This window comes from Schistocerca serialis, chromosome 8 (genome assembly GCF_023864345.2).
Source record: "Schistocerca serialis cubense isolate TAMUIC-IGC-003099 chromosome 8, iqSchSeri2.2, whole genome shotgun sequence".
NCBI classification, from domain to species: Eukaryota; Metazoa; Arthropoda; class Insecta; order Orthoptera; family Acrididae; genus Schistocerca; species Schistocerca serialis.
The window spans coordinates 215,397,073-215,422,072 of NC_064645.1; the positions used below are offsets into that span (position 1 = coordinate 215,397,073).

The 25,000-nt window shown below is 38.3% G+C and overlaps 1 protein-coding gene and 1 pseudogene across 1 annotated transcript in view; both read right to left on the minus strand.

Moving 5' to 3' along the window:
* The window catches only part of LOC126416933 (formin-2-like), a 361,208-nt gene that overhangs the window by 56,438 nt on the left and 279,770 nt on the right, over positions 1 to 25,000 (minus strand). The window contains exons 6-8 of the mRNA XM_050084813.1: positions 19,000 to 19,165; positions 17,655 to 17,732; positions 6,259 to 6,467 (exon numbers count right to left, since the gene is read on the minus strand). Coding sequence (XP_049940770.1) covers positions 6,259 to 6,467; positions 17,655 to 17,732; positions 19,000 to 19,165 — 453 coding nt within the window. The remainder of the gene's footprint in view (positions 1 to 6,258; positions 6,468 to 17,654; positions 17,733 to 18,999; positions 19,166 to 25,000) is intronic.
* LOC126417329 (5S ribosomal RNA) lies at positions 21,859 to 21,976 on the minus strand (annotated as a pseudogene).

The window sequence follows — 25,000 nt, forward strand, 5'->3', positions numbered from 1 at the left end:
TTACAACCATGACTTATCAAATTGTTGGTTTCGTAATACATTTGTTCATCCCTGACTGCTTTGATATTGCGATTATTACATTCTTCTTCAGGTATAAAGGTATTTCACCATCTTCATATATTGTACACACAGTTTTGTCTTGTTCATTTCTCAGAAGAACTTGACTCAGAACCATGGAGGCCACAATCACTTCTAGGGACAATGGTGTTGACTGTAAACTTCCATGAAATTTCATGACCAAGACTGATCTCAGATCTTTCTGATAGTCACTGGAACAATTTTCAGCTATCATTTCCTTAAATGAGATATTACACACCATATATCTGAACTGCCTATCATTACAGACCCCTACTCTTTTGCATTTGCTTCTCCTGACAGGGGACATAGCAGATTTCAGTAAGTATTGGTGTAATCTGACCCTCAGAAATGGCATGAGTGAGGTAGACAATTCACTAGCAATTTGGATATTTCAGTGGTTCCCAACCTGGAGGTAACTACTCCCAAATTTTCTGAGTTTTCTGGGAGGTAAAGACAAGTAAAAAAAGTAAGTTATTTTATTTTTGAAAGATCATTACCACCATCACTGTTTTGCAAGAGTTTAATACTGATTACATAAGTTACCAATAAAAACTTTTTTTTTCAAATAAAGTAGAGTTTCAATATTTTGATTCTTGGAATTACAAATGTGGCATAAATGTGAGCCTCAAAAAAAAAAAAAAAATTTAAAAAATTAAAAGAAACTACTTTACAACATATGGAACCTGGATCCATTTCCTCCAGCCACTTATGGAACAACACCTGTCCGACAACACTACACATATGCTTCTCCTGGTTTTTAATTGTTTACAAAATCACACCGTTTGTCACAAGCAGTGGTTTAGGTTTGTCATTATAAGTAAAGTAAAGTGTTACATTCATTTCCTTTGTTAAGTGTTTTGTGTGTAAACCTAGAAATGACTGCTACAACAAAGAAAAGCAAATGTGTGCCTTTGAATGGTAAGTCAGAACACTGAAACGACTTGACAAGCAAGAAGTGACTCTGAATGTTAAGTTAGAACACTGAAATGACTTGGCAATATAGCTAATTAAATTGGAACAATTTTCTTCAAAAAATGTTCTGAAGAATCTCTCAACCAAAAAAATTTAAAGAAGCCAGAGTTTGAAAAAAAGAAAAAAATCAAAGAAAAAAGAAAAAATCAAATGGGGTGTTGTTTGTGTGGTTTATTCTTATAAACATTGTTTTCTTCTTTTCCCACATAAATTTCGGTAATCCGATTTCAGTAGTTCAAGGTGGCCCCAGTCCCATTCACCTCAAATTATCAAGACTGTACAGTCCTAGCAGTAGCCCATGACAATGTGGTGGAGGCTACAACCTGTCAGCTTGTGAATCTAGTGCTTGAACAACATCTTCCACACATACACCACCCACTACACACATACTTTGTACCATGCATCTATGAGACAGGAACATCACATATGCTTAAATATCTCACAAAAATGCCTTCTTGTTGTAAGTATAAGTGGCAGTCAAGTGAAAACAAGACAAATGGCACAAAAGTAAGTAAAATGTTTATCATCTCAAACACAATCCCTCTGAGACAAGGTGGTCAATGTCTTCATGGTAAAATGTTTGTGGTTTCCCACAGAACCACAGTTGTACAAAGGCATGCACCTTTTTGCTTGAAGCAAATCAACAGTCATGCATGGCTTTCTCCAGGGCTTCAAAAATATGGAAATCACTTGGAGAGAGATTGGGACTATAAGAAGAGTGCACAAGGACTTCCCAGTGAAACTTCTGCAGCCTAGCCAAAACAACATTGGCAACATGTAGCCAGCATTATTCTGCAACAGAATTATGCTGTACATCAACATTCCTGGGTGTTTGGAGTTGATAGGAAGCTTCAATTTTTGCAAAGTGCCCACATACCACTGCGCACTAATTTTTGTGGTGTCTTGTTACAGAAAATTAGAGAGCAGCATTGACCCTTTCAATCAAAGGAAAAGACTTCTCCGGAGCTGGTGTGCCTGTTGTTTTGACTAAGCTGCTGAGATTTCACAAGTAAACTCTCACATGTTCTCTGTACAGTCTGATCTTTCCCCCCTTTGATTTCCATAGTTTTGGTGCCCCGAAGAAAGACATTTGTGGTCACTGATTTGCTTCGCACAAAGAAGTGCATGCCTGGGTACAGTCATGGTTCCGAAGGAAACTGCAAACACTTTTTCATGAATGCAGTGACCATCCTGTCATATAGTGGGATAAATGTCCTGTTCAAGCAAAGAAAGTTGACACTTGGCTCAATGGCTGTTGGGAGTGACTATAAAGGCATCTCCCATTCACAGTTGCTCCCTTCAGCCTCTGCACTGAGTGTCAACTTAGTTTGCATGATTGGTATTAACAGTGGAATAAGTGTGTTAGGGTGATTACTTTTGAAATAATAAATAGTTTACATTTTTTTTTTTTTCATCTGTAATTTTTCATCTGACTGCCCCACATAGCTCCAACAATAGACCACAAATTACTTTATTATTCATTTCACAACAATGAATTAAGTAACTGACAGCACAATACAATTTCAACTATGTAACAGCTACTACCTTACTGTAGAGTGGTGGTTCCCAACCTGGGGGTGATTACCACCTTAGGGATGAACTATAATTCTGAGAGGCAGAAACAAATGTAATTGTATTTCAGCCACAAAACTAAATTACTTTTAAACAAGCATTACTATTATCAACATTTTGTGACTGTAATACTGACTACATAAATTACCAAGAATTACATTTTCTTTTCAAATACTAGCATTAATGTGCAGCACAGTATGGTGGAGATTACAGCTAGTGAAACGATTGTATGAACAACATCCCACTCTTGTATTCCAACAACTACACACATTCATAGTACTATGTACCCTGCATCTACAACAGTAAAATTGAGACACATCCATCACATATGTTTCAATATGTCATGAAAATGCCTTCTCTGAGCTGTACATAGTTCCAGCAATAGACCAGAAATTGCTTCATTCTTCAGTTGGAAACAATAACTGAACTGACCAATAGCACAGTGCAACAGTAACTTTTTAACGGATACTTCTCTACTGTAGGTCTGCTCAGTATTATTATTATTATTATTATTGTTATTATTATTTGTCGTTGTGGCAGTGATCAGACACAAAGCATTGTCAGCCTGCAGTCTTCCAGTTTGTGCCAGTTCAGAGATAAGGAGTCTAGCATTCAAGTGATTTATAAACAGTAGGCATAAGTACAGCACACAGATTTTAACTTGGCTGCTTGTGAATGGAAGTGCAGGGTGAGGGGGAAGAAAGTGTTTCTAGGGAGAGGAGTGGTGCACAGAAAGCATATTTTGTCACAGGTGTCTACCCTCAACATGGACAGTTAGCTTTCCTTTCTGAGAAGGAGTTGTAGGTAGCAATAGCAATGCACTGAGGACTGCATCATCATTTTATATAGAAAAGAAGGTTTCTAAAATAACCCGTACCAATTATCTCATTGAATCATTACTTTGTGGTTTAATGGAACACCCACAATAACTAAATGTCATTTATTTTCTGTCATTTTAAAAATGGAAGTAGTCAAAGAAAATTATTTTCGTTCTATAGTTTAGTTAAACACTAATTTTAATTATGGTGGGGAGGGGGGCACTAATTAATATCTGATTGTGCTCAGGGGGCAATGGTCTCAGAAAGGTTGGGAAACACTGCGTTATTTCTACAGGGGTCACCAAATTCTGTCACCCTCACCACAGAGAGAGTAATTATAAGCTTACCATATGTCAAGAATTAGCCCATACTGTCCTAGTTTTTTAGTGCTTCTGGGTAATATACAGGTTGCAAAAATGTCTGGGTCATTTTCAACACCTGCTATGGTTGGGTTACTACCATATTCACCCACCTAAGTGCTAGCCAAGCCCACAGTGCTTAACTCTGGTGATCTGAAAGGAACCAGTGTTACCACTGCATCGAGGCCATAGGCACTCATATGTAACCATGGCAAGAAATTATCACAAGCCAACTGTGTGATATCTGTCACAATTGTCAAAATTCAAAAAACAAATCACCAAGCAAAGCCAAAATTGAGTTCTAGCTAAAATCAAATGACAGTGAGAAAAAAAAATTCAAAGGCTGTCAAAATATGGAACCCTGGAGCTCATGATTTCCAAGAAGGAATGTTAAGACATGTGTTGCAGGATGGGATTGTGGAGGGATGGGGGCAGGGAATGGGGAAATGGGCAGGTTAAGGCCAGCACTTCTGTAATGAACCCTTTTGCCAAAACAGCAGGGTTCACTATGCACACCGGGCAGCTGACAGCTAACTTTCGAACACTCTTATGTCATGTACTAACTCTAACTTCCCTGAACTTTGTGTAGTAACTTACAGACTCAGTCAAGGTAAAACTGTTTTCAAATACTTTGAATTTCTTATTTTAGCGAATGTACTCTATGCTTCGGAGAGGAAAAACATTTAAGTCTATGCAGACCATACCATTCCTTACTAACCCTTTAATGGCAGATGTTGTAAATTTGCATCATACCAATGTTGTGCTAATGATTGGAAGGTAAACTGTTTTTGAGCGCCAGTGCCTGTAGGTGCTGATTCCGCATGAAGCTACCAAAGCTTCTGACAAGTGCTACATTTTGCTGAGTGTTTTAGTTACTTCTAAAGCGCCATGAATTTTTGGTTTTATTTTTCATATAGAAATTTATTCAGGTATTAAGGGGTTACAAAAGTACTCATTTCCAAGAACAACAATATGAAAATGTACTAATATCAGGTACATGCAACATAAAGTACAGAGTCCAGTTCTCCGTGAAATCAAACAGAAATCCTCTTTATTGATGTACCAGCTCTTTATGTAACCACTTTGCCGCTGGTTTTTTGCACACTTTCTCATGGACACATGGTGAATGCTGAGGTAAAGAATTTTTCTGGTGAATGCTTCCGGTGAAAATTCTGTAACATCTTTTCACAGTAGACCTAAAGATACAGACGTATTTCTTTTCCAGCTTTCTTACATAAACTTCAAATTAAAGGCAAATAAATTTGTCTGCTTTTGTTTTCTTTGAAACTTCTGCACTATTGTGGTAAAATTGTATGCCACCTTTACATATACATTGATTTATTTCTGTTGAGGTCTCTGTAACATTACACCAGATGCATGCAAAATGAATATAAATCTATTCATTTAGTTTCACAGTATTTAAATAGAGCAGTTTTTATGGCAACCCATGTTGCATATAAAAAGTAAGCAGCAACAGAAAAAAAGGTGTGTGTGTTTGTGTGTGTGTGTGTGTGTGTGTGTGTGAGAGAGAGAGAGAGAGAGAGAGAGAGAGAGAGAGAGAGAGAGAGAGAGAGGTGGGGGGGGGGGGGGGGTTATATATCTTTTCAATGATGAGGTATTTAGAAGGAAGCTCATAATGTAGAAGGATGAGGAAGGAAATCAGCAGAGTCTTTTTTTGAAGGAACCATCCAAGCATTCAGCTTACACAATTTAGGAAAACCATGGAAAATAGAAATCTGGATGGCTGGGTGTGGATTTGATCTACCAGCCTACCATATGTGTGACTCCAGTGTCTTCGAAAAAGTCTTCCTTCCTTATTAATTGGCAAGCTGTGAAACGCTTCCTGTGTATAGTGAATCTGAAGTTGATAGAAAAGTGAACTGATAAATTCTTTCACAAGGACTGTATTATTTTATATGTAGCAGCTTTCCTGCAACTGTAACCCTTTAATAATTTATACATGAATGATAATGTGGCCACGTCTGCTTAATGTTCCATTATGGTGATGTGATGCAAGTGATCAAAGTTTGTTAGTAACAACTTCACATCATCATGCACCTCCCTTACTACATTTACTGTTGCAAAGAGCAATTCAGAGGGTTTCAGCTCTGTTGCATGCGTTCTCAATTTATTTATCAGCTAGTCTACAAGGCAACTACAGATACTATGAACATGACAAAATTTCTCTTAGTTTAATAACATTATCTTAAATATGGATATCAAAGTATAATAAATACTGGGCAGTACATATATTCTTCCAAAACCTTTTTACACTAAACATGAATTTTGATTTTAGCACAAAATTCAAAGGAAAAATTCCACAGTATGAAACATTGACAGTAACACTTGGTAACAGTAACAATTTGCAACGATGTCAGAATACTTATTGTTTGTTATATAGAAGGCAAATAAACTTATCTGCTACATTATGGTAATCTTGACACTTTCAAGCTACCCACCTCTATATCAGCTATGGTCTTATTTGCTTCCATTTGTTGCCTCAAAGAGTCAACAAGTTCTTCTAGCTCAGCTATCCTCTGTTCTGACTCGTAGACCTTCTGTTCATGCTCTCCCCGCAGGTTGAATAAAGCTACTTCCTGATTTCGTATTAGCCTGTTTAGAGTTTCACGGTGTTCTCGTTTCAGGCCCATAACCACTTGCTGGAATTCTGTGACAGAGAAGGTGAATATTAAATTATAGCACTTTTTAAACATAACTCCTTCCTGGAATTACATATAATGGAAAAATAGTAGCACTAGCACATGTTAGTTTTCATGCCAGCACTTTAACAAGCTAAAAATATGTATGTACATTGCAAAAGATTCAGTGCTTTGAATTTAGTGCTTAATTTAGCCATAAAATTGTTAATACATATTGAAACTTATTACGCACAGCAATGATGAGTAGAACTCAAATCATTCATTGAGTTTCAGGGTGGTCATGTTGTGGATCTGTTTGGCTCTCCCAAAGAATCATCAACCACATTCAAGGGATGAAGGGCACAAAGCTGTGTTTAGTAATGAGAACTACAAATAAATTTATGTGGACTGCACTAAAGTCCAAAAACTGAACATAAAACCATTAAGAAAGTGAAAAACAAAAACAAACAAAGCACTAGAAACAGTGCACCAGTTGCATCGAATAAGTTTTCAGCACTAGACTCAGCCAGCGACACAACGAATAGTGTAAGCATAAGTAAATATAACGAATCCTCCAATAAAAACAGAAAAATTGTAATGCCTGGAAGCACAAAAAGTTATTACTGTATGCAGACAGCCACGGAAAAAGCCTTTCAGCTCCCGTTCATGAAGCTTCACACAATGAATATTCTGTATTCACAAAAGTTAAATGCAGAGCTACATTAAGTGCTGTAGTCAAGAATTTATCAGAAACAAACAATCTAAAAAAAGACGACCACATTGTAGTCATTGGCGGCACCAACGATGTTTTCAAAAATGAGGGCAAGTCAGCACTTGTAGCTTACAGGAAGTTATTGCCGAAACTGTACAACACAAATGTTACCCTAATAAACCTTCCAGTGCGACAAGATCTCCCACAGTGGTCATGTGTTAATACAGAAACTGAGCGCTATAATTTAGAACTGCAGAAACTATGTAAAAAAACTAAATCATGTGCACTTGCTAGACATAAGTAAACTGAAACATGAAGAACATGCCAGGCACAGACTTCACTTAAACAGAAATGGAAAGCTCAAGTTAGTGAACCAGATAACAGAACCTTGTAAAGAGCTGCATAAAACCACGGACCTGATCATCTTAGATTATAATCAACAAGTATTTTTATGCTCAGTTTCAAGCAACATGATTTTACTGAACTAAACCCCTTGGATTGGAAGGAACCCTGTTCACATGCCAAAGAAACTGGCTTGGAAGTGAGAAAATCGTCGTTACAGTGCAGTGTTACAGACTTGTGTAATAATTTGACTCATTCAGAATACCATGTCACAAAGTGTAAAATATCAGTGCCCTTTAGTATAATGCATCTAAATGTGCAGTTTGCTGCAAGTAGTTGTGGATGAGAATTCATCACACCTGTTGGTAATTACGGTACATTGACTAAAAGACAATTTAGATGGTTATGTGGTAGCAGATAGTTACTGCAGGCAACAACACAAAGGGGGTGAGGTGGCAATATTTGTAAATTAATATCTTCCATTTAAGAAAATCTCATTTGTTGAACAATACTGCAAAGAAGGAACAATTGAAATGGCTGGTGTTGTGGTCCACATAAACACTCATTCAAGCAGGTTAGCTAAACAAAGTTATTGGTATGTACCGCCCACAAAATACAGATGTGTTGTACTATATTGATAGACTTAATAGGGCAACTACACAAACAGGCCCCACTGACCTTAGCATAGTTGGAGACTTAAATATTGATGCAAACTCCTGTAGTATAACCTATTTGAAAATAACAGATACACAAAACTCAAATAATCTTACAAGTACAGTGAACTCTGACACTAGAGTAACAGAGTCAAGCTCCAGTAACACAGATTATGTAATAGTCAACAAAAATATAAAAGACAATGTTAACTTTCAAAGTGTTGATTTTCAGTACTCAGATCACTATTGTCAGGTGCTAGAATATTTAAGGTTTGCTGTACCAACAGCAACTAAGATAATTGAGAAGAAGTGGATTTTGAATAGTACCATCATCAGCACCTTCAAAACTAAGTTAGCAGAGGAGAAATAGGACACTATTAACCAAACTAAAGAGTTAGAAAACAAATGAGAAAAAATTTATAGGACAGTGCTGAAGCGTTTCAACTGCTGCTACCCTGTCAAAGAAATAACCAGTGTATGAACCAACTCTCGTCTTTAAAGTAATACTAGGCTGAAACTTACACCTAGGCTAATTAAGTTAAGGCAGAAAATACACTCCTGGAAATGGAAAAAAGAACACATTGACACCGGTGTGTCAGACTCACCATACTTGCTCCGGACACTGCGAGAGAGCTGTACAAGCAATGATCACACGCACGGCACATCGGACACACCAGGAACCGCGGTGTTGGCCGTCGAATGGCGCTAGCATTTGTGCACCGCCGCCGTCAGTGTCAGCCAGTTTGCCGTGGCATACGGAGCTCCATCGCAGTCTTTAACACTGGTAGCATGCCGCGACAGCGTGGACGTGAACCGTATGTGCAGTTGACGGACTTTGAGCGAGGGCGTATAGTGGGCATGCGGGAGGCCGGGTGGACGTACCGCCAAATTGCTCAACACGTGGGGCGTGAGGTCTCCACAGTACATCGATGTTGTTGCCAGTGGTCGGCGGAAGGTGCACGTGCCCGTCAACCTGGGACCGGACCGCAGCGACGCACGGATGCACGCCAAGACCGTAGGATCCTACGCAGTGCCGTAGGGGACCGTACTGCCACTTCCCAGCAAATTAGGGACACTGTTGCTCCTGGGGTATCGGCGAGGACCATTCGCAACCGTCTCCATGAAGCTGGGCTACGGTTCCGCACACCGTTAGGCTGTCTTCCGCTCACGCCCTAACATCATGCAGCCCGCCTCCAGTGGTGTCGCGACAGGCGTGAATGGAGGGACGAATGGAGACGTGTCGTCTTCAGCGATGAGAGTCGCTTCTGCCTTGGTGCCAATGATGGTCGTTTGCGTGTTTGGCGCCGTGCAGGTGAGCGCCACAATCAGGACTGCATACGACCGAGGCACACAGGGCCAACACCCGGCATCATGGTGTGGGGAGCGATCTCCTACACTGGCCGTACACCACTGGTGATCATCGAGGGGACACTGAATAGTGCACGGTACATCCAAACCGTCATCGAACCCATCGTTCTACCATTCCTAGACCGGCAAGGGAACTTGCTGTTCCAACAGGACAATGCACGTCCGCATGTATCCCGTGACACCCAACGTGCTCTAGAAGGTGTAAGTCAACTACCCGGGCCAGCAATATCTCCGGATCTGTCCCCCATTGAGCATGTTTGGGACTGGATGAAGCGTCGTCTCACGCGGTCTGCATGTCCAGCACGAACGCTGGTCCAACTGAGGCGCCAGGTGGAAATGGCATGGCAAGCCGTTCCACAGGACTACATCCAGCATCTCTACGATCATCTCCATGGGAGAATAGCAGCCTGCATTGCTGCGAAAGGTGGATATACACTGTACTAGTGCCAACATTATGCATGCTCTGTTGCCTGTGTCTATATGCCTGTGGTTCTGTCAGTGTGATCATGTGATGTATCTGACCCCAGGAATGTGTCAATAAAGTTTCCCCTTCCTGGGACAATGAATTCACGGTGTTCTTATTTCAATTTCCAGGAGTGTATATGATCTTGACTGTTTATATAAGGAAACAAAGCTCCATATATTTAAGAAAAAGTAAAGTCAACCAAAAAACCTTTTAAGACAGACTTTTACACTTGAGGAAATAGATAAACAATGATGCAACAGAGTGTTCAGCCAACGTAGGTAAGGCATCCTGGAGACTAATCAATAAACATTGTAAAGCCACCAGCAAGGGACAGAGTGAACTAGTTAGCATTAGACACAAGGGCCATCTAGTGAAAGAACCAAATGAAGTATGTAACTTATTCAATAAACATTTTATCTCTCCTTCTGACCAAACAGCCCCTGTTATGTATCTACAGGATGGCACACGGAATGATGGCACGGATGGTACAGAGCTCAAATTTATGGAGGTGCATCAGCAGGATATATTTAACACAATACAAAAACTAAAGAACAACCATTCATCTGGGTGGGATGGTATCTCAAGTGTGGTGTTAAATAAATATTCCAATGAAGTAACTAAACACCTTACATCTTATCAACTGTAGCATTAATGAAAACATATACCCAAATGCCTTAAAAATAAGTGTAATTCAGCCAATCCATAAGAAGGGAAGTAAAGAAGAAGTTTCAAATTCTAGACTGATATCACTAATCCCTACAATCAGTAAAAAATTTGAAACAGTTATCCTATCACAGGTCACAACATTTTGCTCAAGACACAAAATGCTTACCGAATCACAACATGGGTTTAAGAAAGACCTAAGCACGGCCACTGCTGTTACAAGTTTCTTCCGTGAAGCATATAGGAATATAGAATGGGGTATGTACATAGCTGGAATAGAATATTCCTTGACCTGAGCAAAGCTTTTGACTCAGTAAACCATGAGCTTCTCTTTAAAAAAAAAAATCAGTGATGCATCAATGAAACTTCTATCCACCTATTTGGTGAATTGGAAACAGTGTACCAAATTTACACATCAAATGGACAATACGATCTTAACCTTTAAATCCACAAGTGAAACCATGACACAGGGAGACCCTCAAGGCTCAATTCTTGGACCGTTCCTCTTTTTAGCATATATTAATGATGCTGGATACCCCTTTAACTTGCGCATTGTAAATTATGCTGATGACACCTCAGTTTTATTTCATGGTAAAGATTGTGAGGAACTGAAATTTTCAGCAAGTAATGAAATACTAGAATTAAGTTCATATTTTCAAGCAGAAGGATTAAAGGTCAATGTAAATAAATCCCAGATGCTAATATTTACAACTGGCAGCTCACACCACTCATGCGTAAATGAGGTATGTGGCATAGTGGGATAAACAGCAAACGAGTGTAAATTTTTAGGAGTCCATCTGGACTCAAACCTCTGGTGGATTAGTCACATTAATCCTGTATGTAAAAAATTCAGCAATTTGCTGTATCTCCTTAGTCAACTGTCCAAAATGGAGCCCACCCATATGCTTAAGACTGTGTATTATGGGACAATCTATCCCCATCTTAGCTACTGTATATAAATATGGGGTTGTGCTACAGACATTCACCTTAACTTAGTACTATTGCTACAAGAAAGAGGGTTAAGGACTGTACATGGACTAGGCTACAAAGACTCTTGTCATGATGTTTTCATACAACACAAGTCCTTCACCATATACTCTTGGTATCTTCATAAATTAATTACTTTTTTTGTCTCACAGAAAACTGAAGTAACAAAATGTAGTGATATACATGACAACAACACCAGGTCCAAAGAGAATTACTACCGACAAAGAACAAGATTTCAAATGATGGACCAGAGCCCATAAACTAATGGACTGATATGGTATAATAAACTGCCAGAGTCCACGAAAAACAGTAATAAAAAGCAATTCAAATCAAAACTAAAAGAATTTTTAATTGAAAAGTGTCTCTATTCACTCAACAAATTTTAAATGATTAAGTTTAAGAGATAAAATAATATACAATAATTGGGTGCATTAATATGTGTAACATGTAATGTATTTTGACAAGCGTCAGTTTATAGTCTAATTACTACCAGTAAGGCTAATATCTATATGTATTTTATGTTTTTAACTGTACTTGACGTTTGTGAAAGCCATAATATTGATGACTCCATGCAAAATAATCTAAATAAATAAATTTAGTTGATTCCAGCTCTGACATAAGCGCAATATCTCCAACCATTCCTGACACAGCACACAGCTCTACCAGTGTATAGCTCCATGCAGCAAACAACTCAGCAATCACCAATTATGACTCTGAACCTCACACTTTGGACCTAGGGTGCTAAATGACAGTCACATGGCACTTTCTAATCTTGGATGTCAGTGAACTGGTATTTGGCACCAATATCCTCTGCCAGTCTTTTCTTCCGCTGGATTTGTCCAACAGCACACTCATTCAATGTGACACTGATCATGAAATTGCTAGCACCATCAGTCACACCCTCCCTGCATCACAACACATCCTTATTACATCTTCCCCAACGCACGATCAGCATCACATCCCAACAGATCATCAATAATGTCATCTACTCAACTGCTTCAACTCACCCACTAAAACTCAACAAAACCAACTTCTTTACCTTCACACCTAACTGAAATCTGTACATGTCAAACAGGAGAATGAAGCAATATGATTGGCAATTCAAAAGATGTCTACAAGAGTTCACTACAGCATGACACCACCTACAAAACCCTCAACTGACTTCAGCCATGAATCTCAACCAACGTCAGCCATGAATGGTGATTCAAACATGACAGTGCAACACACTTCCAACACATGTACACCAGCCCATGAGGAAGTGCACACAGCCCTCACAGGTCAATAAGGTTAATAACACTCCTCTTGCGCAAGTATTCTCTACTGTCATCCCTTGCAACCATCTACCCACAGATTCTCCACGAGTGTTGTTCACCAAGTGCACCATCACAAATGAAATGGTACAGAAGATCCCCACCATGCCAGGCCACCCAGTTCAACACAGATCACACCGTCTCCTGCCAGACAAGCTTCATGCAGCCAAGGCAGCAGTCAATTAACTTTTAAAAGCCAGAATAGTCAAACCTTCAGACAGTTCCTAGCCTTCACCCGTTAAACTAATGCCAAAGAAATATGGTATTTTACATTTATGTGGTGATTACAGAATTCTTAATGCCGATCCCATAATTTACACTTACCCAAAGCCAAATATCAAGGACTTTACCCACTACCTTGCAGGAGCACCTATCTCAAGCATCCCGGACAGCAAAGACGCTTACCACCAGATACAGATGAGTACATAACATGTACAAAAAATAGCAGTCATCATGCCTTTGGCATATTTGAGTGCTTCTGTATACCTTATGGCCTCAAAAACATAGACCAAACATGGGAATGGTTCTAGATAATGTTCTATTTAAGCTAACCTTCTATATGCTTACCTCAACGACATCCTCATCTTTTTCCCAGGATAGTGACACATATAACTCTCATGTCATACAAGCTTTTGATGTACTTACTGCAACCAGTGTTGTAATTAATGAAGAAAAATGTGAACTCTGACATCCTGAGTCTACGTATGTCAGTCATGTTCTCAACATTACAGGCACCAAGCACCACCTCCATAAGACTACAAACAATTACACCAATTTCTAGGGATGATCAGCTTCTACCAGCATCACCTCCCAAAGGCAACCATTATTCAGACCCACTAAGAGAGGCCCTCAAAGAGAAAAATGATAACATAAATGGAAAGAATATTTTCACCACTAGATTACTCTGTACAATTTACATCTTACATGCATCACCTGAAAAGCACATACAATGTTGTTGCTGATTACCTCTCATGGATAAATGTCATCTCTGCACAAACTTACTACAATAAATTTGCAGAGGCTCAACAGCAGGACAAACAGCTCCAAGGCTCCCTCAATGATACAACAACTAATCAAACTCCAACACTGTGTGATACCAGGCACAAGCACAACAAGATAGATATGGTGTAACGTGTCACAGAACCAAACGCATCCCTTCGTACCTCAACTGTTTCATATGATCGTATTTGACCAGCTGCACAACTTGTCACATTCCAATGTTCAGCCCATGATATGCCTCATTACAGATCATTTCATATGGCCAAACATCAACAAAGATTTCAAGAAGGGGACACACGCGTGCATACCTTGTCAAAACAATGAAGTGGGACACCACATACAACCAACCCTCAGACAGTTTAAAATACCAAAAGGGCAGTTCTAACACATGCATCTAGACCTGGTGGGTCCTCTCCCTGAATTCGAGGGTTACTGATACATCCTTTCAGTCATTGACCACATCACACCGTGCATAGAAGCCACTCCCCTTGCAGACATGTCAGAATTCCCCTCCAAGTCATGTCAACAGCATCAACAGTCAGAGCCTTCACTGACACTTGGATTTCCCAGTATGGGTGTCCAGTGTCCAAAACCACCTGCCAAGACCAACAATTTGGATCTGTCTTGTTCAGCGAAGTACGTGCCCTCTGTGGCACTCATCATCATCAAACTACTGCTCACCACCCTCAAAGCAATTGCTTTGTGGAATAATGGTATTGTATACTAAAAGCTGCCCTGATGTGCCACAGCATTTGCTTGGCCGAAATTTCATCATCAGTACAATTCTGGGCATGCACACTGCTCACAAAAATGATCTATAGGCCTCCCTTACTGAAGTGCTGTATGGCAAGCCACTCACCCATTCTGCTGACATCTCGCTACAGGTGCTGCCAGGAGAAACCACAGCTCTTCCCACTCTCAACACAGGCTAAAAGAATTCTCTGCATGACTTAATATGCTGCCTCCACAATCTCATGGTGCCCCTGAAGTTTTCATCCATAAGGCACTCGCAGACTACGACCATGCCATGCTTCACAATACAATTTGGCACACCTTGCAGCCTCATATAGGTTCTCTCAAGGTTCTAAAAGGTGGCAAAAGTTTTAAGTACTACTGAGTGGAAGACACAACACATTATCTATCAACCATCTACAACCTAAATGGACACTTCAGGATAACCCGTCCTCCAGCGACAAATCAACCTCCATCACCCAAAATGACAACTCAACCAGACGGAGCTTGGCTGTTAATGATTTCAGTTTGACTCACTAATCATAGTGTCAAACTGCTTGACAAATTCCTGGTCACCAAAGGTCAACATACCAAACACAATGCAGGGAACAGTTTCATAAGCCGGCATTGCACACATTCCTATGAACTGGCTAATGACATGGACTTGGCAGCCATCACACTGAGACTATCTTCCAGTGGTTTCTTTACAATCACAACTCTCAGAACATCACACCTCTCCACCACTGCAACTGAGGACCGCAACAACTCCTGACAGCACTCCTAGCAACAGACATTCCACAACAGTCCCTCTACTGCTGGACTGTGCACCCAATGACATACCTGGAAGATTTCCACCTAGATGCTTTGCAGTGGGAGCCAGACCACAATACCAGCAACACATATTGCTTGGATACCATCCTGGGCAATGCCCTCGACACATCACAGATGTCAGCACCATCATAGGGATGTCGTCTTATTGTACTGCTATCGGCCCACATTCACACCTTCCCCTAGTGGTCCACACCATGGAGGGGGAAGAGGAGGGGGGTGGGTACTCTATGGGGAATCACATTGTGTAACCGCACTGACAGTAGATCTGGCTTCACAATACATTCACACCTTCCCCTAGTGGTCCACACCATGGAGGGGGAAGAGGAGGGCGGTGGGTACTCTATGGGGAACCACATTGTGTAACCGCACTGACAGTAGATCTGGCTTCACAATGGACAATCTTTTAAGCTGACTGTGTGTAATTAGTATGCTCTACGATTTTGAATCGTGCAAATGTGCTTTGCTATAGTTTACCATTTGAGCAATAAAGTATTATTATTCCATACTGTATCATATTGTATGTCACCCACAGTATATCTCACGATGCAGATCTACAATGGCAAGGTAATAATATATTTAACAAAGAATGTGGTTCACTTGAAAGATTACTATTTACTCTTCAGGTGGAAAAGTGTTATTATGCTATTGGAGAATTCATTTAGGACAGTTTCACAGTTTGAACAAGATAATTATACATCTTGTGTCTATCTACTAGAAATTGCAGTATGTATCTGTGGAGCAGTATCTCAGAAATTTATACGTAATAATGCAAACTTTTGAATAATTTCCTTTAAAATGTTTCTTATTGTAAATCTTGACATGTCTCCTTACACATCAAATGATTCAAAAATTGTAAGTTACAAGATAGATAAATCACATTTCACATTTCAGTATCACATTTAAGACTACTTTCAGGTTATTTATTTAAGTAATTTACATACCCTTTTGCTGTGGATGAACAGTAAAACCCACTGCCCCACATAACAATGAGAAATTATTTTAATAGGCTGTCTTCATATTTGCTTATCATTATTAATGCTTTGTAAAGATACAAATGAACATAATTAAATTAGCAGAAAATCAGATAACTACATAGAATAAATGAACTGCTTTCCTAGTTCTACTAAGTAGCTGCTGCCTATCTCCTGTCTGTTATTAATATTTATGTGTGTACTAATAAACTTCAAAAGATACGTCAATGTGTTATAAAAGGGAAAAACTATTTAAACCAAAAGATGTTTCATGCAATTAATCACATTTTCATTCAGCAAATCTAAATAGTAATGCTACACATAAGTTTCCCCATTTTGCATCGATGTCAAATATCTCAAATCATATTCATAGGTAGCTAATTGAAGAACTTTAGACCAAATTACACTGCTTCATTTTAGATCCTGAACCAAGGAAAGGAATTCTACATAAACAACATTATTTATGTGTTGTATTGTGTTTGTGTAGACTAAGTCATAGTTCAAGTGAATAGGTACTTTTTGTAGTCATAATAACTATTAATACGGAAATATATTGGGAGTGAATGCAAAAATTGCAAGATATTTGAAGAGAGCTCTGTAAGATGTGTAGTAATATATATATATATATATATATATATATACTACACAATCACCTCCACAGAATAAATAATTTATTTTAAAAGTGCAACTAAAATCAATAATCAGGTAACTTAAAGAACCAAAGCATCTTCTGAAAACCAAATACTGGCAGTAGCAATGTATGGTGTCTCAGTTACTGCAATGTAAAAATAATTGTCACCAAGACTGAAAAGTATTTGCCTTGGAAAAATTGCATAGAGAACACGTGAATAACTGAATTAAAAAAAAAACAGGAATTGTAAAGTGATGGATAAAAGATGGCAAAGACTACAGGAACGAATGCTCATAATTCAGCAAGACTGAGCAATTTGAGAAGCTTTAAGATGAAAGCAGAGTTTACCAGAGTTTTCTACTGTTACCAAAAACTTGAAAGTCATCAAGAGGAACTACTTTCCATGGAAATGAAAGTAAAAAATAAATGGCAGCTAAACAAAAAAATTAATCTACACAGCTGATTCTAAAGCTTCTACAAATAATCCCTGTGTGCAAAGTGCATATTTACTCATGCCACAAAGGATCATTAGCCATAACAATTGAGGCTACCTTCTTCTTCTAATCTGCGTATTGACTTGTCCACACTCCCTGCTGCAGGTGTTGGAGGAGCAGAAACTGGAGTACCATCTGATAAATGATTCAAAAACTGAATACTTTGTGACAAAATTTCACTATACAAACTTAACTATATTTATAACAATGTTACCTTGTAATGTACAGTTTTTGCCTAAATCTTGGATTACACTGTTGAATCATATTTAATATAATAAATAAGACAGAAGGGGATAGCAGAAAATGGAACAGAGATGGGGCTGGGGAGGGAAAGGGAGGAGAATCAGGAGGGCGGAGTGTGGATGGTGCTGGGGGATAAGGTGGAGTGGAGCAGGGGTGGGGAAGGACAGAGAAGGAGGAGTATATGATGAATATAGGAAGATAGAGGAAGAGGGGGAGAGGGGATGCAGTAGAGATTGAGAGAGAGGTACTAGAGGTTAGTGAGAGATGTGAAAAAAAGAGGTGAAAAGGGAAGAAGAGAGACTGTGGAACAGGGTATGGATGGTGAGAATGGAGGTGGAAGGGACAGAAATTTAGGGCATAAGGATGATGTTAAGCATGGGGCAGAAAGGTGCATCAGTGTGGCAGAAGAATGCAAAAGTGGGGCAGTAAAAGAAGAGCACAGAGTGGAGTGAAAGGAGTAGTAATTGTGCACGAGAGAAGGGGTGAGATATGATTGTGAGTTTGGGGGGGGGGGGGGGGGAGTTAACTGGGGGAGAGGCAAGCACGAAAAATGACTGCAACAGCATGTAGTATATTTTAATTTATCTTTGAGTGTCACTTGTTAATGGAAAGATAATATATACATGCATAAATTAAAATTTTGAGGATATGCATTGTGTGGCATAGGAAGGTATAGAAAATAATGTGTGAAAGTACATGAGCCTGAGGGATGAAATGTGCCACATGAAGGTAGAGAAAATAACACACTAAAATGCATGACAGTGATGGAGGAAGTGCAGCACAGGAAGATACAGAAAATAATACAAAAATGTGCAAGTGTGAGGGAGGAAGTGTAGTGTTGAATGAATTAGATTGCACAGAAAAGTAGCTGTAAATATTTGCAACCAATGTGCTTCCACCTTTGTTTTCAAATATCTGTGAAATAAATTTAAAATTGACTTGGATTAATGTAATTTATAAATATTTTTGTAAGTAGCACATAAAGATAAAATTCCAATGTAGGAGAATGTTATTTTCACAGGCAGCAGTAGAAGATGAACCCACAGGGTTTAGAATGCATTGAGCATTAATAAACATTTTTAGACTAAAACTAGATTTTATTCAGTACTGAATAAGAAGTGACAGTTATTCCATACAATAAGTGTATTGGTGAACATACCAGCTTCTGTGTAGCGTGCTCCTGGTCGATTTGCGACAGAACTGACAGGTTCCTGTGGGATTCCTATAGGGCTGGGAGGAGGCCAGGCTAAACTTGTCAGTTTCCCTGGGGTTGGGGGTGCCGCTGCAGGTGCCTCTGTATGTGCCCAGTAGTACATCAGGTCCGGCTGCACAGACAATTCAAAGGCATCTTTCTCATAGAAATTTTAAATACAATACATGTTTTTATTATAACATAGTTGCATGAGAATTGTATGACATTAACATGATAGTAGTGTAGGTAAGAGGCAGAAGTGAAATGTGTCATATGCACACAAATGGAAAATAGAGCAGATGCTCTCTTGAGGCACATTTCTTTCTTGTCTGTATAGATTTCTAAAACTACATACTACTCTATCATCCACCTTATCAACCATCTGTCAGCTGTTCCTGTTCTGTTAACAGCAAGATCTCTGCTTCTCAATGTAGACATACCTACACATACCTACATGTCAATACCCTCCATGCATATGATCTTGTGGGTATCATGTCACATAACACAATTTGTGACAGGTTAGTGGTATTGTTATTGTGTGCTGTATGTCACATTTGTAATTATGATGAGAAACCAAACATGTCATCTGGTTATGTTGGGATCACAATGTAATTGCAAGTGTACCTAATTCTTCACAAAGCTTGGAAATTGCACATAGGTCCATGGACTTAATATTACAATATCATTATAGCTGTTGCAGTACTGGTTTTTTCATCTTCATCATTGTATATCAATATATCTAGTATATCTAAAAACAAAGATGATGAGACTTACCAAACAAAAGCGCTGGCAGGTCGATAGACACACAAACAAACACAAACATACACACAAAATTCTAGCACATGTATGTGCGGATGGATACGTGTGTGTGTGCGAGTGTATACCCATCCTTTTTCCCCCCTAAGGTAAGTCTTTCTGCTCCCGGGATTGGAATGACTCCTTACCCTCTCCCTTAAAACCCACATCCTTTCGTCTTTCCCTCTCCTTCCCTCTTTCCTGACGAAGCAACCGTTGGTTGCGAAAGCTAGAATTTTGTGTGTATGTTTGTGTTTGTTTGTGTGTCTATCGACCTGCCAGCGCTTTTGTTTGGTAAGTCTCATCATCTTTGTTTTTAGATATATTTTTCCCACGTGGAATGTTTCCCTCTATTATATAAATATATATAGTATTATCTATTAATTGTAGCATGATTAAATCAGCAAATCAGTGTGTCAAAGATGTACTCAATGATTGGCTTTCAGTTGGTATCATTTTACTGTATGTTCTGGTGTCAAAATTTTTTTATTGTGCGAAACAGTTTGCCCATCCTATCAGTCTGCAATAATGGTTATTGCTGATAACATAGAAGAGATATTTCATACCGATTTATTTCACAGTATATCTGTGCTATGTAAAGGATTGTTGCTACTCAACATATAGCAGAGACGCTGAGTCACAGATAGGCACAACAAAAAACTGTCAAACAAAGGTTTTAAACAGAATAGACACACACACACACAAAAAAAAAAAAAACAGGCTCTCGCTGCCAAGGCCCACCTATTCTGATGAAGTCTTGTTTGGTTGAAAGCTTTGAATGACAGTCTTTCTGTTGTGCCTATCTGCGACTCAGCATGTCCGATGTATGGTGAGTAGCAAATATCCTTTTCATAATATTGTTATTATTTCATCCTGGATTTTCCACAGTACATCTAAAATTTTAATTGCTAATGTTAGCTATATAACTGCCTTTCTCAAACATTACTCCCATTTACGCAATGCTGTGATGATGGCATATGCCCACTTCCACTGTCTCTTTCAATTCACATTTATCTTCTTTTATTAGTAATACACAATTCATTTATAAGAGTGTAACTGGGATCATTGCATTTTATTTTGCATTCATAAAATATATTTTACAAGTTTCCCTGATATTGTTTAAATCGTTATATAAACTGTGTAAACATATGTTAATTTTTAATTATTGTCATACCTAAACTTCATAATTACAATTTTAATTTTGTAAATAATGCACAGTTATATGTCTACTTTCTTTTATTTTGTGAATATGGCTGACCCTACATTATGTTCCAAATAATGAGTACGTAACAGAAAAAAAACTTTTTCGCATTCCGATGAAAAGCGTTGACACTACTTGAATTGCAGTTTTTAGGTAATTGTACAGCAACATGTGACATTTCAAAAAGAAGTAACGATCAACGTGGTCGCTATTTTTCACCCTTGAATTGTTGCTCTTCATACAGTGAAAGACTGCAAATGCTGATCAATCAAATGTGACTAAGAGGAAAGTAAATATATGTGCTAATAAGTACTGAAGTTCAACTTACTGCATTGAAGTTTCTCACCAACATTTAACATTCTGTCTTGGTGCAATATCTTGTCTTCAAAAGATAAAGCTTTTTTCAAAAACTATATTACCAGAATCCCCAAATGAACTAGTGCAGAATTTCTCTGATACACATAAAAATCTATTTGAAATTTCTCATTAGAAACCATTATTAATGTAAGGGAAGTCTATTAGAAAGTAATGGTACTAGTGATCTTACTAAAACATATATTTGTTTGGTGCAAAGTCATTTGACTACTTACAAATGACAGATATGGGATATAGTGAAGGAAAAAAAGCAGCACTCTGTCTTCAGGCCACAAGTGGCCCACCGGGAGCATCCGACCACCGTGTCATCCTCAGATGAGGATGCGGATAAGAGGAGCGTGTCGTCAGCACACCGCTCTCCCGGTCCTTATGACGGTTTTCTTCGACCGGAGCCGCTACTATTCGGTCGTGTAGCTCCTCAATTGGCATCATGAGGCTGAGTGCACCCCGAAAAATGGCAACAGCGCATGGCGGCCCCGATGGTCACCCATCCAAGTGCCGGCCACGCCCGACAGCGCTTAACTTCGGTGATCTGACGGGAACCAGTGTATCCACTGCAGCAAGGCCATTGCCACATATAGTGAAGGAGGAGACCAGTAAAACCAGACATGAAGAGGGGAAAATAGCATTAAGAGTAAATGATACATTGGTGACAGGTGTTTATAGTATTGCAGAATTTTTCAACAAATTTTTTTATAACTGTTACTGAAAAGATGGGGTTGTCAGGATCTGTAGATGCTGCCATGGGATACCTCAGACCAGACATATCAAATAACTTCCATAATATAAATTTGCCCCTCACTACCCCAGCAGAAGTAATATCCATCATAAAACCTTGAACATCAAAAACTTCTAGTGGGTATGATGAAATATCAACAAAGTTAATTAAAGACTGTGATTCTGAGTTAAATAACATATTAAGCTATCCATGTAACAAATTGTTTATCAGTGGAATATTTCCTGAATGGTTGAAATATGCTGAAGTTAAACTACTGTTTAAGAAGTGAGATAAAGATGTAGCGTCAAATTTCCGTCCAATTTCACTTTTGCCAGCATTCTCAAAAAATTTTGAAAAGGTAATATACAATTGGCTTTATAACCACCTTATCACAAATAACATACTGTCAAAGTCGCAGTTTGGATTTCTAAAGTGTTCTGATGTTGAGAAGGCTATCTACATTTGCAGTGAAAATTTACTTAATTCATTAGACAAAAAATTGCAGGCAACTGGTACATTCTGTGATCTGTCAAAAGCATCTGACTGTGTAAATCACAATATCCTTTTAAGAAAATTAGAATATTATGGTGTAACAGGAAATGCTACAAAATGGTTCAAATCTTATATCTCTGCAGGAAACAAAGGGTGTTATTAGGAAAGAGACATATATTAAGCTATCAGGCATCATCCAACTGGGAACTAACTACATGTAGGGTCCAACAAGGTTCCATCTTAGGGTCCTTACTTTTTATTGTGTATATTAATGACCTTTCATCAGTAACATTACCAGATGCCAAGTTTGTTTTGTTTGCCGATGATACAAACATTGCAATAAATAGCAAATCAAGTGTTGTCTTGGAAAGATTGGCTAATAAAATATTTGTGGACATTAGTCACTGGTTCCTAGCCAATTCTTTGTTACTAAACTTTGAAAAAACACATTACCTGCAGTTCAGAACTTGTAAGCGATGTCCCACGAGTATATGCCTAACATACGATGACAAGCAGATAGAAGAAGTGGACAATGTTAAATTCTTGGGATTACAGTTTGATAATAAATTCAACTGGGAGGAGTACACCACAGAACTGCTCAGGCATCTAAACAAATCTCTATTTGCAATGCAAATTCTGTCAGACATAGGGGATATAAAAATGAAAACACTGGCGTACTACGCTTGCTTTCACTCCATAATGTCATATGGAATTATTTTTTGGGGTAATTCATCAAGCCAAGATAAAGTTTTACAGGCACAAAAACATGCAATAAGAGTTATATGTGGTGTGAACTCAAGAACATCCTGCAGAGGTCTGTTTAGGGAACTAGGAATACTAACTACTGCTTCCCAATATATTTATTACTTAATGAAATTTGTCATTAAAAATATATCACTTTTTCAAACCAACAGTGCTCAGTTCATGGAATCAATACTAGAAATAAGAATAATCTTCACAAGGATTTAAAGTCACTTACTCTTATAAAAAAAAGGTGTGCATTATTCACGAACACACATTTTCAATAACTTGCCAGCAGCAGCCATAAAAAGCCAACTCCTTCTACTTCATTGATGAATCTCTCAGTAGAACAACAGATTTTTGTGTGTTTATATATAAAGTACAATCTAACTTCTGTACCATTTCAGTTCAGTAATGCGTTCATTGTAAATAAGTATTGTAATAGTTCTATTATATGTTTATTACTGTATAAAAAAAATAAAAAAAATAAAAAATAACTTTTTTCTTTTAAATTCAGTGCATTAATGCGATCTTAGTAAATGAGTGTTGTAAAATGATCCTTTCGTAGAGTGTTCATTAAAAAAATGTTGATCATTCCACTTGGGACCTGTGGAAGATACATTAGCTTATTTGTTTTAGTTGTAAATATTTGTTATGTATTATTGTTTTTCTGACATGTTCTACATCTGAGAGGACCTCTCACTATGGATCTATTGCAATGAAAGTAAATCTAATCTAAATATTCTCTACATGAGGATTGATCTGGACATGAGGTGCTAAGATAGTGTGAGATTTTATATGGGATAATGATGATTACTTGACAGTGCCAGCTCTATTGGAGGCAATCTCAAAATCTAAACATGATTGTTGTTCTTATTTCAGAAGTTTGTTCACCCAGATTGCATAAAAATACACTATGATTACCAATTTCACTGAAATTAAATCCCAATCTTCATGTAATTTTTGCTATACAAATGATCTGAAATGGTGATTTAATTTCACTGAAACTAGTAATGATTGTGTATTTTTGGGCGGTCTAGGCAAATAAACTTTTGTAATAAAAAGAAGAACTGTGTTTCACATGTAACTGTCTGATATTTAGGAAATATCCTCATGAAGCCTTACACACATCAATAGGTAAAGGAACTTAATATAAGCAATATAGTAAAGAAAGTGTGTGTTAAAAAGTAATGTCAAATGTTTTATGATCTTAAAGACTTGGCCTTACATAAGTAGCATCACGTCTCATCAAGAGAGTACTAAAAAATGATACCACAGTAATAAAACTGAATTTGGTGTGTGGAAAACAAATATAGAGTTCCAAAATGTTCAGTACTTGGCCCTCTCCTGTTCTTGAGCTACATTCCAACTTACCCCGGACTTTTCAGACATGATTATGTTTGTGGGTGGTACAAATATAATAAATCTCCCAAACACACTCATACCAGATATAGGCAAACAAATACTTTAACAGGCATACATCTGGATCATAGTAAACAGCTTAATTTTTAATAGAAATGACTTACAGATACCAGAAGTGAGAAATCAGTACACATGCACTAGACAAAACTTCTTGTGTAAAATTTCTAGATATTGAAATGGATATTAAACAGAGATGTCATCAGTACATGGATAAGTTAACCAAA